This window comes from Myodes glareolus, chromosome 17, assembly GCF_982192425.1.
Source record: "Myodes glareolus chromosome 17, mMyoGla1.1, whole genome shotgun sequence".
Lineage (NCBI taxonomy): Eukaryota > Metazoa > Chordata > Mammalia > Rodentia > Cricetidae > Myodes > Myodes glareolus.
The window spans coordinates 21,881,574-21,898,085 of NC_142042.1; the positions used below are offsets into that span (position 1 = coordinate 21,881,574).

At 41.8% G+C, this 16,512-nt stretch overlaps 1 protein-coding gene across 2 annotated transcripts in view; it reads right to left on the reverse strand.

Annotated features, from left to right (window-relative positions):
* Positions 1–16,512, reverse strand: part of Ppp3ca (protein phosphatase 3 catalytic subunit alpha) — a 292,339-nt gene that overhangs the window by 28,306 nt on the left and 247,521 nt on the right. For both annotated transcript variants that reach the window (XM_085677663.2, XM_087897544.1), the window contains 2 exons: positions 7,424–7,549; positions 5,126–5,200 (listed from right to left, as the gene is read on the reverse strand). In XM_085677663.2, coding sequence (XP_085533789.1) covers positions 5,126–5,200; positions 7,424–7,549 — 201 coding nt within the window. The remainder of the gene's footprint in view (positions 1–5,125; positions 5,201–7,423; positions 7,550–16,512) is intronic.

The window sequence follows — 16,512 nt, forward strand, 5'->3', positions numbered from 1 at the left end:
CTGGATTACCTTTTGTGTGCTAGAACAGGGTCTCAACATGTGGCCCAGGCCGGCCCTGAACTCACAGTCCTGGTTCAGTTTCTCAAAGGCTGCAGTAACGTTTCTGAACAATGTTTATAAAGTACTTTCTGTTTTATTTGACAACAAAAAGTATGTCTATGTTTTTCCTCATTTTCCTTCATTTTCTCTCTTCCTCCTTCCCTTCTCCTGCTTTCTTTCTAATCATGATGATTCTAAGGAAGAGATTTAGAGTACGGTAATCTGAGGTCTTGGGCATCTCAAGTTCCCGAGACCAAGGCAGACGCATGGGCTAATCTGCCTTCAGGTTGTTGCTTTACTATATATATATATATATATATATATATATATATATATATATATATATATATATATATTTAGACTTTACATTGACAGATTTGTCTTTACTTTCTATGTTGCAACGGGAATAGTAATCTAAAGGTTGTCTTCAAGACAAAAGACAATAAAAACAGCCCAATAAAATGTCTAGTTATCTTAAAACAAACCACGCTTAATTTTTTTTTGGTATTCAAAAATAATAAAATGAATGGAAGGGTTTATTATGCACCAGCAGCAACTCAGAATGACAGGCTGACACTTCTAAGTGTCAGCGGCTGTCACTCAGCATAGTCATCACTGAACTCTAAAGGGGAGGTGACAGATCTGGAAGGCAGTGTGGGGAATCCCTCCTTGCTGAAGGCCTTGCGGACACTTAGAAGTCAACCTAGTATGACAGAAACATGAGCTGTGAGCTCCTATTATTACCCCTGACTTTTTAGTTGCCACTGGATATGGGGCAGAAGATTGTGAAGGGCTAGATGAATCACTCGTCAAGCGGCGGCCCCCACCTAAAATAAGAAGCAGTTGAAGGAAGTGCTTTAATTGAGCCCTTTGATGTCCGCAGCAAACAGATGAGGAGCCTGGAAGGAGCCCAGGACCACCTCTCAATGACAGACAGGTTTCAAATATGGAAAGGATGGGGCAACAGAAGTGTAATCTTCCCCTACCGTTGGGGATGCTGTAAGTAAAAAAACAAACAAAAACCTCCAATATATGCTGCTGTATCCCACAGAGATCCAAACAGCGCCAGGGTGTCTCACAAAGCTGGTCTCTGGGCACTGCAGAAATCCATTCATTTCAGAGTCATGATAAAATAAATGGCTACGAGTAATCGTGTTTAGCCCGTCTAAAATGGTCAGGGCTCAGAGTTGAACACACTTCTCATTAAAATGTTTATCTCTGTGTATTTCCACCCTCAGTGAGGACATTTCTGAGATCCAAGCTGAAACTTCAGTCATACTTATAGCCATAAAATGAGCGGGTAACGTTCACTAGTATTTGTTTCAGACTCGGGATCCTATGACCCTTTTCTTTCTAATAGGACAGACAGACCCTGAAACTGCCAAGCACTTAAAAAAGAGCTGCTGGTCTTGGCCTGGTGTCAGGCGATGCTGGATGTTCCTCATCTATTTTGTGTCTGAACTTCTAAACTTAACATTCTGTTCTCACCTGGCACACAGAGAAAGCAAGTCACGAAGGAACACCTGAGCATTCTCCTGAAGCAATCAGCTTCTTAGCAATCCAAAATCGATGGTCAGAGGGCACCTTCCTTGTGGAAGCTAATTTTCCTCCTTTAGTTCTCCTGAAGTCCTTCTTTGCAGGAAAGTTACGTCTATGGGAGTGTGCAAATGCGTGTGCACATGTGTGTGGACATGCATGCCACTGATTACCAGTGCTCATCTTCCCTTGCTCTCTCCACGTTTACGCTGTCTCTCACTGACCCTGAAGCTTAGTTGTCGATTAGCCTAGAATGACGGCCAATGTCCTTCAGTGATCTGCCTGCCTTTCTCTAGACCCCTCTATTCCCCCCAGCTCTGGCACTGTAGGTGCACGTCACCATTCCTGGCTTTTGAGTGGGTGCTGGGGATCAGCGCAGCTCTCTTCCCCAGTCCCAAGGTGTTTCTGGGAAATCTGAACGCTGTGCTTTGAGGGGAAATAGGTTTTTCACTATAGCCATGTGCCCTGGAGGCTGACCAGCCTGGGTGAATCTTCCCCAACTGCTGCTCCCAAATCTCCTTTCTCTCCCCATAGTCACATTCACAAAAGAAACTAAGGGAGTCCTTCTCCTTACTCTGACCAAGGGAAAAAAAACAATGATTTGGTAAAAGGAGGAGGTTGCGCACTACTTGTTAAGCAAGGTCTGATGTGTCCAAGACAACTAGAGACAATGGCGCCTACCTTCTCCCAGAAGTAGACAGCAATGCTTTGACTTCTCTCTGCTCTTCTCTAAACTTGAAGCAATTGTCTGGAGGAGCCAAGACTTTTAATAGAAACCAAGCTTTTCTTAAAGTCTTAATGCTGTTTGAAATTTTGAAAGCACCGATTGTGTAAGTGCAGCTGGCAGAAGAGACTTCAGCTAAGGCAGACAGTGTCTTTCAAAAAGGAAAAAGTATTTATTAATGCGAAGAGTGACAGAAAGGGAATAGTGAAGGACCGTGGACCTTAGGGACTTAAGTGTGGAGTCCAGCTGGCTAGGTCAGGCTGGGTTCCCCCAGACCAACTCTCTGCATTTGACTAGGGCAACACTGTATTGTTCTGAGGGAAGAACTCACCTTAAACTGTACAGTGGTGGTATGTGTTTAGAAAGAAAGAAAATCTTCCAAGATTTGGATTGCAATTAATGATTTTAAAGCAGAATGGCTAACAAAGTACCTTTCCACATAAGTGACGGGGAAGGGGAGCATGGTAAGCAGTTCAGTAGTGGGGGTGGGGAGTGTGGGGAGCAGTTCGGCAGTGCCAAGGCCATGAAGCCCTGCTGGGACAGCCTATGAATCACAGCCATCAGTGACATCCTACAGGGCTGCTACAGACACAACAGCCATGCAATAGATCATTTGCTATTGGAACGCCTGTATTAGAACGCAATCACAAACATGTGTTCTTTGTCTGCACCAAGTATGCTTTATAAATGTTGGCTGAGGACCCTGGCTAACGTGTAGATTTGATTTACTGCATTAAGACTACTTACTATGAATTTTGAGAATGGCTGCATTCAGAAGAAAATACCCCAAATTACGTAACTTTTCATAATTACTTTGAACTGAAAGTAGGTGAGACTCGAAACCAATGCTTTTCTGACTTCCCCCTATCCTTCCCTGCTCCCTCTCTCATGAAGCCACCAGACCAGTGTTCCCAGTCCCAAAGGCAAGCCAGAGAAGCTGGAATGCCTCTCCCACAAAACACGCCATAAAATTCTAAAAAGTTCTCCCTTTCCTTCGAAGGCACCAAGCATGCTGAGTAGAGAGACAAAAGCACATCTGGACAGACAGGTTCCCTGCCGTTCCCCTCAGCTGCTTGCCTCCCATCACACCCTTCGTTCAGCACTGATGTAAGCCTATCCATTATTTATCAAACTGAAGCAAAAAAGAAAAAAAGAGACGTGTTCATAGCCTTCTACGTATGCTCCAGTGTCACTAAACACTGCAGAAAATTCTTACACTTTTCTTTTGTGGACCATACTTTTGTTAGAGATTCCCAGCCACAAGCTCTATGATGGATGGAGAGAGGCAGTGCATCTGGCCGCCTTTACAGTGAATAAAAGAATACAATGAATAAATACAATGAATAAAAAATAGGAAAAAGAACCTATGGGACACCTGCTACTTTAAGCTCTAGAATCCATTTGGTTTGTATTCTTCCTTGAGTTACAAGAGTCTGGGCCACTTTACAGAGATAGCCCTCCTCAGAGAGAAGTCACCAGGAGCAACTGCAGCCATCACGTGGAAAACCGTGAACGTAGCCATAGTTGCTGAACTAATTTCTATGGATGTTTAAAAAATATATTATTTTTTCTTTCTATGTCCTCTTTCCTCCCCATTCTATTCCTTTGCACTGAGGTATCTGAAGATTTATGAGGACAGGTGAAGATGAGAGGTACTATGGAAAAGAGAAATACGAAACACTAGCAACAAATTGTGTGTCTAATGGAGATATACTTACATCAATTCTACATTATATATGTCTATTACTATCTATTATGTATATCTATATATAATATATATATAATAATACACATATACTATTTACCCAGGTATAAGGGTATATTTTCTTTTCACATGGAGCAATAAGTATGTTATACTTTGCACTGTTATCAGATTTAAAACCCACAAACCATCATATCATGCCATCCAAATACCAACTTATCACAAAGGCCATGGTTGCCCTCTGTATAACCAAAGAGCCAATCAATGGTCATCCATTCAAATTAATCAAAGTATCTACTTTTCTCTTTGTTTTTGTTCTTTATTTCATAATGTCTTATTCTAGTGACATTATCTGCTTCACTAAGAAGACTTCAAGACACTGAGGAATCCCTAGTGCCCTACCCAGGGCAGGACTTACTAAATATGTATGAAGAAAGTTTGCTATTGTGTGTTTCAGCTCTAGGCCCAGCCTTGTAACTCCACACATTTCGGACACTTCCCTAGAACACACAGCAACCTGTCTGTCCACTTTAACAAGACACACCGCCTCTGCCTTTAGAGAAAGGCTCCAGCTCTTGACGGCAATGGAGCTATCATACAGCATCTCAAAGTAAGTTAAAAACTCTCACGGGCCCACTATTAAATATTAATTCAGATATAGAAAGTATTAATGGTTGATGTTGTCAACATTGCTTAAAAATGAAAATGCTAAGGATATGAATGAAGTTATTGGGAACAGCGTATTAAAGCAGAGGATGTTGTTAAAGCTGCCAGACCTAAATACAAGTTCACCCCACACATCAAGACAAACGAGAGGAGAAATAAAAAACAGCAACAGAGGATTGCCTTTTTCAAAGGAGGTGAAAGAATATCAAACAGCCACGTGGGCGACTGAAAGACGGTTATTAAAATAGTTTACATTTCAACGACGGTTTCAAAGTAATGGGAAAATTTTCTCATGGTTTCATTTCTGACATTTCCTTACCTCAGACAAAATGCTTTCTTTTTCAACATTATGATTTAATCATAAACCGAAATCTTAAAAAATTTATGACTGGGGTTCGCATCGTGATCCTCAGTAATAGCATGGCAAATGGTATCGGCACAAAGGCTTAACCTCTTACCGTCAAATCCATCTTCCTCTGACCCCAGCTCATCGTCTGAGCAGATGTTGAGGACGTTGACCAGCATCTCAGTCACTGCAGCCAGACAGGGAAGAAAGGGAAGACAGTCCAGTCAGACCTTTGCCGCGCTGCCATTGCTCACTAGTGAACCGTGCAACAGCGCCGTAGGTGAGCCATTTTATGCTTCCATCCTTACCCACGGCATCTGGATCTGCAACTGCCATTATCCATCATAAATGGAGACTCGCTGTTTGATTCCAGTACGCTTTTGAACATTAAATTATTATTTCGTCTTTATGAAACCTCCTACCAATACTTATTAAATATTGGTCAACAGAAAGTGGGGGAAAAACAAATACTGGATGTGAGGATCCTAAAAATCTACAAGGGAGAAAAGAACTGTCTTGGGACTTTGCATTTATTTCCACAGTGAAGCTGCGCGATCTAGATTAGATTACATACTTCTGTTCTCAGGTACTGAGCGAATGCCAGGTTCCTTTTTGTTAATTTGTCTAATCCTCTATAGAATTCAGCTTCGTGATAGGTGAGTAGCTTTGCATTTAATAAAAACTGCTGATGGATGAGCTAATGCATCTCAAGTAGATTTGGGAATATTGATCTGCAGAAATAAATATGTTGGCAGAAATATCATTACATTTAGTTTCCAAAAAGTCTCAAAGATACTTTGAGATGAACTAGAATTTAGCAAAGTAAGTGGACGGTAATAGGTTTATAGACCAACAACGTGCACACTATTACGTTTAATATTTTTTGACACTTGCTTGGGTTTTATCAAGATGTTCATGAGAGGCCCACGCATCATCAGAAACTGTCTTTAAGGTTACGCAGCATTTCAAGAAATAGTCGTTTTGAACCAAAGACCCAGGGTGAGACACCATGTCAGTGGTGCAGACATTAATCTAGAGTTCAATTGTCAAAGCTGAGCTACATTTTCCAACATACCACTGTAGTCTTTTACAAAGACTATGGTCAAAACTTAAACAATGAACGGAAAGCACCCACCTAAAGGGTGTTTTGTCATGCCTAGTAGTTGTCAGTTTCCAGGCTGTCTGAGTATCCACAGCAGGCAACAGCTGAGCCTGTCTGCATGCTGGGACTGATCAGTCCAGGAACCTGGAGCATGGAGTCTCACAGAGGGGAGGGACACGGTCACAAGGCACCTGCGATTTACTTGGGCTTAAGGGAAAACCTTCTTCGCTGAAAACTCATCGCTTGCCTTGTGGAAATATTATCAGGTATTTAAATTTCAAAAAATCCCCCACAAGTCTTGCAGTTTTTCTCTAAAACTGTATCTGAAGCGCATGGAAACTATCTTCATATACTGTCACGGCCTTCTTCTGGACCACATGGGAAAATGTGTGAGGAATAAGTCAGTGTGTCAGTTAGGCCTCCTGGCTACAGCCCAGGGGCTCCTGGCTTTTGCATATTTATCTATATGTATATAGCTATATCTGAGGAAGGGACCTGGTCAATCGTCCTCATCAACTTAGATCATAAAACCCAATATGAACAAGTTCAACAAAACCGCCATATATGGGCTGTCTATGAATGCTTCAGTATTGCCAGGGCATAAATTTCATTTTTTTCCCATACAGCTGTATCTACAATCATCAATTGATAGATTTCTTTTTCTTTTTCTGCTGATGTTTGGAGTAAAATATGAAAATATGAAAAAGAAATGAGCTAATAAGAGAAGATGGTAGAAAGAGAGGAATGGAGGAACACAGAAGCCCAAATTCTGAAATATTGGTGCAAGTCAGCCAATAGGTAACTCTTTAAATGCAAATATCTCCTGTTGGAGTAGCACACTAGGGGATGCCCTGCTAGTCAGAACTCTGGGTCTGCTGCTTTACCTACTGTCCTTGAGATGCCACAGGCACTAGTCAGTGCCACGCAATCATGAACAAGGAAAGCAGGACTACCCTAATTAGTGACAATAAAACATGACTTTGGGACTACAGTTCCAAAGAGTAAGAAGGAAAGAAAGACTTGAGACCAGATCCCACTTTTCGTCCACTGTTTCAGAGAGTGTTATTGCTCAGCTGGGGCTGTGGACACACTGCATATTCTTGATCCCCCTGAATCCACTCAGGGCATCACGTCACCAGGCCAGGGCACGCCATCACAGCCCTCCTCCCACGGTACAGACTGTGAATGCTATTGGTTAGAACGCACCATTTTGCTCTGCATGTTCCTGGTGACACAGAACGCAGGTCTCTTCCCCTGCCCCTCCCCCCAGGATATCTTTCTAAGAGTTCTGAGGACCTGACAGCGTACCTTTCTCCCCAACAAATGGCAGCGACCAGGTGAAGACATCCATGAAATTCGGGAGCCAGTACGGGTGGGGAGAACAGTTGAACTGCCTGATGTTCATCACGTTGTTCTCGTACTTCAACACTGCCGCTGAAATCAAAACAACACGGGAGGACGTCAGAGCTAGCACAGTGCTGGTTTAAGAGGAGCGGTTTTAGTCGACCAAGACAGATCAACTATTTGAACGAAGTTCGAAACCAGGAGGACAAATGGCCTCATCAGCCCGGATTTCCTGATTTATAAACTTTAGCCTTACTTAGAGGAAGCTACTGTGTGTGCAAGGTGTGAATAGTAATTTGAAATGACATTATTGTTTGGAAAATATCTCTGCAATGTAGTTAATTAATTACCAGGAATCAGATAAATAGCCTCCTGCCTTCAGGAACATTCTAGTCTTACTACCTGATGGTAAGAAAAAGGGGGCAATGCTAGGTGGATCTGACATAATTTAGTAATCGCCCCCCCCCTCACAATAGCATACCATTTCCCCCGGTAACAATCATAATGGTTATATTAATCAGCATAAATTACACCACATGTATATTAAATACAGTAAGATATTTGGATTTAATGCCATATAAAATAACAAAGTGTTGACTCAAGCCTTGACTACAGATCACAGAACAGAAGTCTTTAAACATCTATTAAATGCCTTCATTGCATTTTCCCAGCAATGCAGAGTCTCTTAGACAATACTCTCCTTAACATAGCAATGCTTCCAAAATTCATAACTCATTTGGAACGTTTCCTGTCGTGGATTTCTATGAAATCCACGCCCTTTGCCGGGGTCTGCCCTCTCAGTGGAACCCTTCGTGGGTCCCTTTGATAGATAGATCATGTCTCTTCCTTGAATTCTAGAGGCTAGACTTACACACAGATGCCAGAGAACTTTGATAAGGGTCAAACTACATATATGTATCTGTTTGACACCCCCACCATTTTAAAAGACAGGTACCCTAAAATAGGCTTTAGGTTTTCTTGTCTCCTCTCAGACTTGATCCGAGAGGCTGAAACAAATCCTCCTAACCCTTCTACAACATTCCAGAAACGGCCCCTCATTCTTTTGGTCTCCTTCACGTAAGACTTTTCATCCTATCCTGGATCTGGATGCATGTCAGATGGCCAAGGAACTGAAAGTGTGACTCAGGACTAACAGTCTTTTCAGGAGGCATGATGAGTGCCTGGATTCAGGAAACACACATCTTTCCGTGGTAGGATTTGCCTACTGTAAGCATTAGGCTGCATTTTAAGGACGCTGAGGCTTTTTATAGCAACTTGCAGTTAACTTGTATTTGTGTGCAAGGAGGCTTTTGCTTTGAATTATAGACCTAGTTGATTAATATGGCTCCAGAAAACATAGAATCAAGCACTTTGGGAACACAGATGGTACAGTTAGCATAGATTGGAAGGGAGCTGGAATTCTTCTGAGAGAATATGGAATTCTGCATATATTTCTGGAAATGGTCTTTTTGTTTGTCCTCTTATTTATGCAACATGCCATTTGCCAAAAGCAAAACAAAACAACCATAAAAACACCTTGGCAAATTACAGTACCAGCACTTCTGATCTTTAGGACAAAGTATTTTTAGTGTCCTACATTATTATCTGAGCATAAGATTCATGTTGAGATTTTTACAGTTTGTTACCACTGCATTTGTCTTTATATCTTCAAAAGAATCTTTGAGGGTTCAAAGCTGTGTTTTTAGTAATTGTTCCTTAACCCCCTCCCACAATTTTTTATTAACATCAGGTGGTAGTTTAGCAGCAGAAAAGAAAGAGAGGGGGGTTCGCCCTTGCTAACCATGGATTCCATATACAGGGATTCCACCAAGCCTGCCTGAAAAGGTCGGGTAAAAAGGAAAACTGTGTCAATACTGAACTTCTCTTGCCATCAGTCCCCAAGAAGCTCAGCGTAACAGCTTTTCACAGGGCACTGCCGTTGTGTCTGCTATTATGAGTGATGTAGATGATATGGCACATAAAAGATGATGTCTATGGGTTAAGGACACACTGCGCCATTTTATGTATGGGTCTTGAACATCTATGGATGGTGGTATTCCCAGAAGGTCTTGGGGTCCATTCCAAGTTGCTGCCTGAGCAACACTGCCCTGGATGGAACACAGGGGGAAGCTTTATGAAATACATTACTAGATTCTCAAAAGAAATCTGAGAAGCAGTGTGGGGGGGGGGGAGAGGAGAGAGAGAGAGAGAGAGAGAGAGAGAGAGAGAGAGAGAGAGAGAGAGAGAGAGAGAGAGAGAGAGGTAGAAGAAGAAGGAGGAGGAGGAGGAGGAGGAGGGGGAGGAGGAGGAGGGGAAGGGAGCAGACACATGCCCTTATCTGCAGGAAGAGCAACTGCAGTGGGGAAATGGAGAAACTTGCTCAGATTATGCAACCAACAACAGACACATCTCACCCCCTTTCTCCTCAGCTTTTCCTGACACTAAACCCATTCCTTTCCGCTATTCCCTGCTGTCCTTCATAAATTATACATGCACGGATGCGAGCCCTAGCTGTGATACTGATTTAACTTTGGATGTGCTGTTCATATTTAAAGATGGTTCAACTTTTGCCAAAGTACATGCTCAAGAAAAACAGGACGCAAGTTCCCCATCGAAGACTGCCCTGTCGGTGAATTAAAGAGAAACTGTGCTCTGTGGAGCAGCGAGGCAGAAGGGGTTCGTTTGTTTCAACATCAGCTCGCCACGGCTTACTTCAGGACCTCCTGAGAAGGCTACAACCGCTTGTTTTGTTTATTAATGAAGGGAATGATACACTTCAATAGGAGAACACTTAGCGACTAGGCATAGCGGGGCACTCCATTTGGACCTTTATAGACATAATCACAAATCATCATATTTTACTAAAGTGTTCTCACCATTTCTCTTTGAGAGCAGGCAGAGAGGTGAAATGACTGCTTGTCCACACTTTCAAACAGTAGATGCCAACTCTGGCCTAAACACAAACCATCTATCTCGCATATACACACGGTTGCCATAGCAACACAAAGCATTCAATGCCGATCAAAGTTTGGGCAGACTATTTTCCCTTCCACATTACTCTCCAAAGATGAGCAGAAGTCTGGAAGGCCACGCACCTGAACAACACTCTTCTGTCACTAACTACTTCAGACATTCTAGGGTCACTAAATGTCTCTAGGTTAAGTCTCACTTTCCTTCCCTGAACATGTGAGTTTACCTAGAAAATTTATATGAACTCTTTCCCATTTATGTGGCATTAACAAACTTTTAGAAAAAAAAAAACCCTCATGATTAATACAATGACAGGTCAGTGTTTTTGGTGATTCTGTAAGCTATTATTATGGGACTTTTCCTTATTCTCTACATAAAAATAATAAATTTTTAACTTAAAATGCAGACCCTCCATAGATATTCCTTTCTGCAGTGACATGACATAATCGTGCTATGACCCTGTGAGCAGCTCACATTCACAAGTTCCTCAAAAGCTTTGACATTTTTACACAATAATTATGTATTATCACAACACATAAGAAAATAGCCCAATAAGTCTGACACATCTACATTCACAAAATTCAGTTAACATTTCATCTTCCACCTCCCACATCTTCCTTCCCTGACACCTGCCCCCGCGTGTCACCAACTGCAAAATGCAACTGGAGCCCTAAGAGTGTGTTTCTCTCTGAAACATCTGAGACACACTGGCAGTGAACAAAATTCAGATGATTGTATTTGCACAAACATTGGAGACACCTACTAAAAATTTCAGGAGAAACAAAGAAAACAAAACAAAACAAAAACCAAGTGTCCTGTCAATCAACCACTGCCACTTTCCCAAGACTTGCCGTCACTTACACGTGTCTCAGTGGATGTAGAGACACCGTGACACATTTGTGGGCCTGAAGTTATTTACCATGACTTACGGCCGACCAGACAGCACGGAAACAAATGGCTCTCTCTTGGGGCTGCAGGTGTGAAAATCTGCCAGAGGAGACGGCGATGCCGTGGGAAGAATACTAACCCTACACATTTGGAAGCTTGTTCTTGTGATGTTAGAATAAAACATTTTAAAGCTATGCAACCACTTGGTCCAATCAGTTTCATTGTACCTAAAGAAGTTCATCTTCAAAGGCATGTTTCCGTCTACTTAAAACCAGCAACCACGGGCCCAGCACTGCTTGTGAGATGGATACTGGACTTTATTTATTTATTTATTGCGATTATAGTGTACAAGGCAAGCGTACTGTGGGTTCTACCCTAAATACTTGACTACTTGCAGTAGCATCACTGGCTCCTTGCATCCAGTGAAGCCCAAGGAAGAGAGTCCACACTTCATTCTGTTGCTGGGCCATACCACACACCAAATCTCTGCACCATAGTCAGATCCTCACAACCAGGAGGTTTCTGTGATTTTAAAGTTGTTACGGCACACTGTGACACCAGCATCTACCTCTGACCTCCACCAGCACGTACACACACACACACACACACACACACACACACACACACAGAAAGAGAGAGAGAGAGAGAGAGTTCCACTTAACAAGAACTTTGCACAAGTTGTCACCATTTTCCCCTATCATTATGAAGAAATGAATAGGGAAAAGAAATGAAAAGAAAGCAAGAATAAATGACAAGGGCAGCAAAGCCCAAAGGGAGAGCAATTCAAGAGAAGCTTTCAAAACACTGTATCAAGAAGTAAGCAGGTCATGGAAACACAAGCTTAGCACATTAGCACATTCCAGGTAGATTTCAAGAGGAATACCCAATCCTTTCTCTGAGAAAACAAACACCTCTCCTGACTATACTATCAGAAGCGATGCTGCTCCCAACATGCGCAGACTCTCAGCACTCATCTTGTTGTAGGGGAGGGGAGATGGCAAATCAAAGATGGAAACAGCTTGAACTGGATTCTTTCTCACCCTTGCTATCATCTTTCATCTCCTTACCTGTAACCGATCATCTATTCCCATCTTAAAGAGTTGGAGAAGAGAGTAGGAACAGCAATAAGAGTGTGAAAGACACCAAATGGGGGCTAGAGGAACAATCATCATAACCTAGCCTGAAATAGCAAAAAAAAAAAAAAAGCATAATAGATCCATGATGTGACTTCCTTCCAATTTTCCCACCCACAGATGCTCTGGTGGAAAAACTAGCATCACCGTGTTCCTGTTGCTAAGTCCCACCTCCACAGGAGGCAAAAGGCTTGGAGAAAAAGGTCTTAGAGTGAGACCCATGTGCTCAGAATATTTTCTAGCAGCAGTTTATGACCTGTGTGGGATGCCGTAGGCTAGGGGTTGCTGATTATGACCTGTGTGGGATGCCATAGGCAAGGGGTTTCTGATTATAACCTGGGGGGGATGGATGCTGTAGGATAGGGGTTTCTGATTTTGACCTGTGCAGAATGCCGTAGGCTAGGGGTTTCTGATTTGGAAGAAATACTGTGCATTTTCGCAGTTTGTATTTTCTCCCTAAAGACTACTTTTGTGAGATATGATTTCTATTTATTATTACATAAACATATGCATGTATAGTCTATGTTTGTACACTTTCCCATAATATCCTATGCCTTACATAAACAGATTCCATGGTCTGTTGCATGCTAAATCTGAATCTAATTCCAGTTTCTGGCCTCCGTTCTGTGTTCTGCTAGATGGCTTTCACGTATGACAATTTGTAATACCATCGATGGCCTAGGCAAAGAACAACTTACCAAGCCGCGATAGCTACTGTACATGCTGAGAGAATGCCTCTGCAAGCCACCCTACATCCCACAAGCTTAGGTACAAAAACGCATGCTCAAGCCACTTGTGAAGGTGGATGTCAAGCCCTCAATTTCTAGTTAATTTAACCACAGTGACAATCTTTGGTAGAAGAAACTCAGCTGGTTTACTATGTGACTCAGTGTGGAAGAAAGAGTTCTTCACAGGCAAACCATTAGTCAGCTCCATGCAGCAAGTGAGCCAAGAAGTCTTGACTCTTACTGGCTATAAACGGTATCTACTACTAGAAATGTAATCACAATCTTGTAAACTGCAGCTTTGCTTCATATTTAAGGGGATGTAGCATATTTTCAGAATACATACACAGCAGAATGTTTGCTGCAATGGAACAAGTCAATCAGCAACTTACTAAGCTATTTTTTTATTATTAATTTCGTGAGGTGAGATGGTGTGGAAGTCCTTCTGTATATGTGTTGCTTCTATTGGTTAATAAAGAAGGTGCTTTCAGCTAATGACTTAACAGAATATAGCCAGGCTGGTAGAAATAAATAAATAAATAAAGATATATATATATATATATATATATATATATATATATATATATATATATAGAGAGAGAGAGAGAGAGAGAGAGAGAGAGAGAAGGCAGACTCAGTGAGTGAGAAGCCATGTAGCTGCCAGAAAAGAAAGATGCAAGCCATTAGCTGGAACCTTGCTGGTAGGCCATGAGCCTTATGGTAAAATATAAAATAGAAATGGGTCAATTTAAGATGTAAAAGCAAGCAAGAAATATGCATAAGCTAATAGGCCACACGGTGTCATAATTAATATAGTTTCTGAGTGATTATTTGGGGCAGCTGGGAAGATGAACGAACAGCCTCCAGCAATAATCAAAGATCTAAGTTCTACAGTGATTCTCAGGGACACAGCGGCCTATCCCCATACATAGCCCATTTGTACACCTTAGTCTCCTTAATCGCTAGACAGGAATGCATTTCAAACCACCACACAGCTTTTATTTGTGTATTTGCATCCTTCAAGGAACTTAAAATATCTTTTAAAATTTGTTACATACTTCTTTGTGTAAAATATGGATGATTATTTTTATACAATGAAGAAAATAGAGTATATCAGATTCTTCTGTGGAAAGACTCTGACCCAATCTTAGGACTCATATGCGCATGCACACATGCTCATCCGGGCACACGGTTCCCTTCTTTCTTTTCCTGTCAGCATAGGGCTGGATTTGGATTTTTCACATGAGGACCAAGCCCCACCACTGTGCTATCTTACAGTTTGTCATTGCTTTCTAATTTCTTACACAGTTCTTGTGCAGGCTGGACTTCAGTTCACGGGGTGGTTCAGGCCTCATGTGGAATCTTCTGCCTTGGCTCCTGTGTTTCTTTTTTAAGCACAGGATTAGTCAATTTTTTAAAAACATGCTGATTATTCAGATGTAGAATTTGGGGGCGAAGGAGTGGAAGAAAATGATGGCAAGGATGAAGATATATAAATCCTTTTATTCATTTAAGGTCAAGCATGTCACACTTGGTATGAGTTGGTACTCGGTTGTGCTAAAGAAAAGATCAAAGAGAGGAAACAGAATAAGCAAGGAAATGGGGAGAAATAGCAGGAAAGTGAAGGTAGGTGAATGACAAAGATGTTTTCCAAATGACACTAAAGCCAGAACATATGAGCAGAAATCTAATAGAAGCAGGATGGAAAGGAAGAAAAAGACACCACGTCACCTCAGAAATAAAATGAGGTATATGGACTTAAAAGGGCATCAAACCCAAGGATGTCATAAAAGTTACAACACAGGTCACCAAAAACTCCAGTTCAAAGCTTGATACAGCCGGAAAAGAGAAAGGCAGCTCTGTAACGGTGCACAGACAACTATCTCCTGGGTCTGGTTACCGTAAAACACATGTCCAGAGACCTGCCGTCAACATTATTCCCCATGGAAGACTATGGACACTGTCTGAGGAAACACCAAGAAAGAGGCTCTCATGGTCTGCAGTTTTCAGATAATGAATACCAAGTGACCAACTACCCACCGACTCAATATTGTTACCTCTGTTTTCTCTGTTAAATGCTGTGTGGAGCTTCCTAGGTTAGTAGGTTTCAGTCCAGCGTAAGAATCTAATCAACCATTGGACTAATTAAAATGTATTTCAGTGTATCAAGATGCATTCCCAGTTGTTCCTGTTCAACTGGTGAAAGGGCACTCAGTAGAGGATATGTGGGAAGAATACAGGCTTCAGCATGATGGGGAAGAGGCATGGCAACTCTAAAAATAACTTAAAAAAATAAAAACTTAAATCATTAAAAAAACACAAAACAGGCTTTGGGTAAAATGGGTAGTGTTGCTTACCTTATGACACCCTCCCAAGGTCATTTTATTTAACTAATGGGTTGCTAACAGAATTTATTCTTAATACATTTTACTCTCACTAACATTTGGGGTTATTTAAAATATTTGGGGACATTTTAAAATCTACTAAGGGGCTGTAGAGATAACTCAGCAGTTAAGAGCTCTTACAAGACCTGGGTTAGATTCTTAGCACACATGGCAGCTCACAACCTTCTGCCACTCCAGTCCCAGGAGGTCTAGTGCCCTCTCTTGGCCTTCTTGGGTAATGTATGCACATGGTGTACAGACATGTACCTAGGCAGGACATCCAGACACATAAAATAAAAAATGAAGGTTTAAAAACATTTTCTGAAGTTGATCAATTAACTTATACCATAGTCGGTCACTTTACTGCATTTTCTAACATATTTAGAATGACACAATCTTCTGAAATGAAATTCAGGGAGTTTATAGGCAATGGGCAGCAAGAAGCAAGTATCTTCCCTGGGTTATTCCTTTGCTGAAGGTTTATAATGACCCCCCCTGATGGAAGTGATTATGGAGTGGTGTTTCCTGCAGAAGTGGAGATGCTGCTACAGCAGAGACACATGGGATCTTTACAGATCAATTCAATTAAAATGTGGAGTATTGATGACCGGGTTGGTGATGACCGGGTTCGAGGCTCAGGTCCAATAAGGCTCTCAGTGCCTCCTGAGAGCTTGCCTCTGACCTTCACAGGCATCCTGTGGCAAGGGCACACCTGTATTCCCACACACATACATACACAATTAGTGAATTAAAACATGTAGTGGGAGGAATTCAAAGTTGTTAAACCTTAATGTGCAAGATTCTATTTTACTTCCTTCCCACACGTGGAATGTTTACGTTGATGCCAGGGAAGACTTGTCTGAAATGATCCTGTTTAACAGTTGGCTTCCAGCAACAGCACGCACACAGCAGAGCTGACCGAATCCGAGGAGTGGTGTAAACATCCAAGGGAC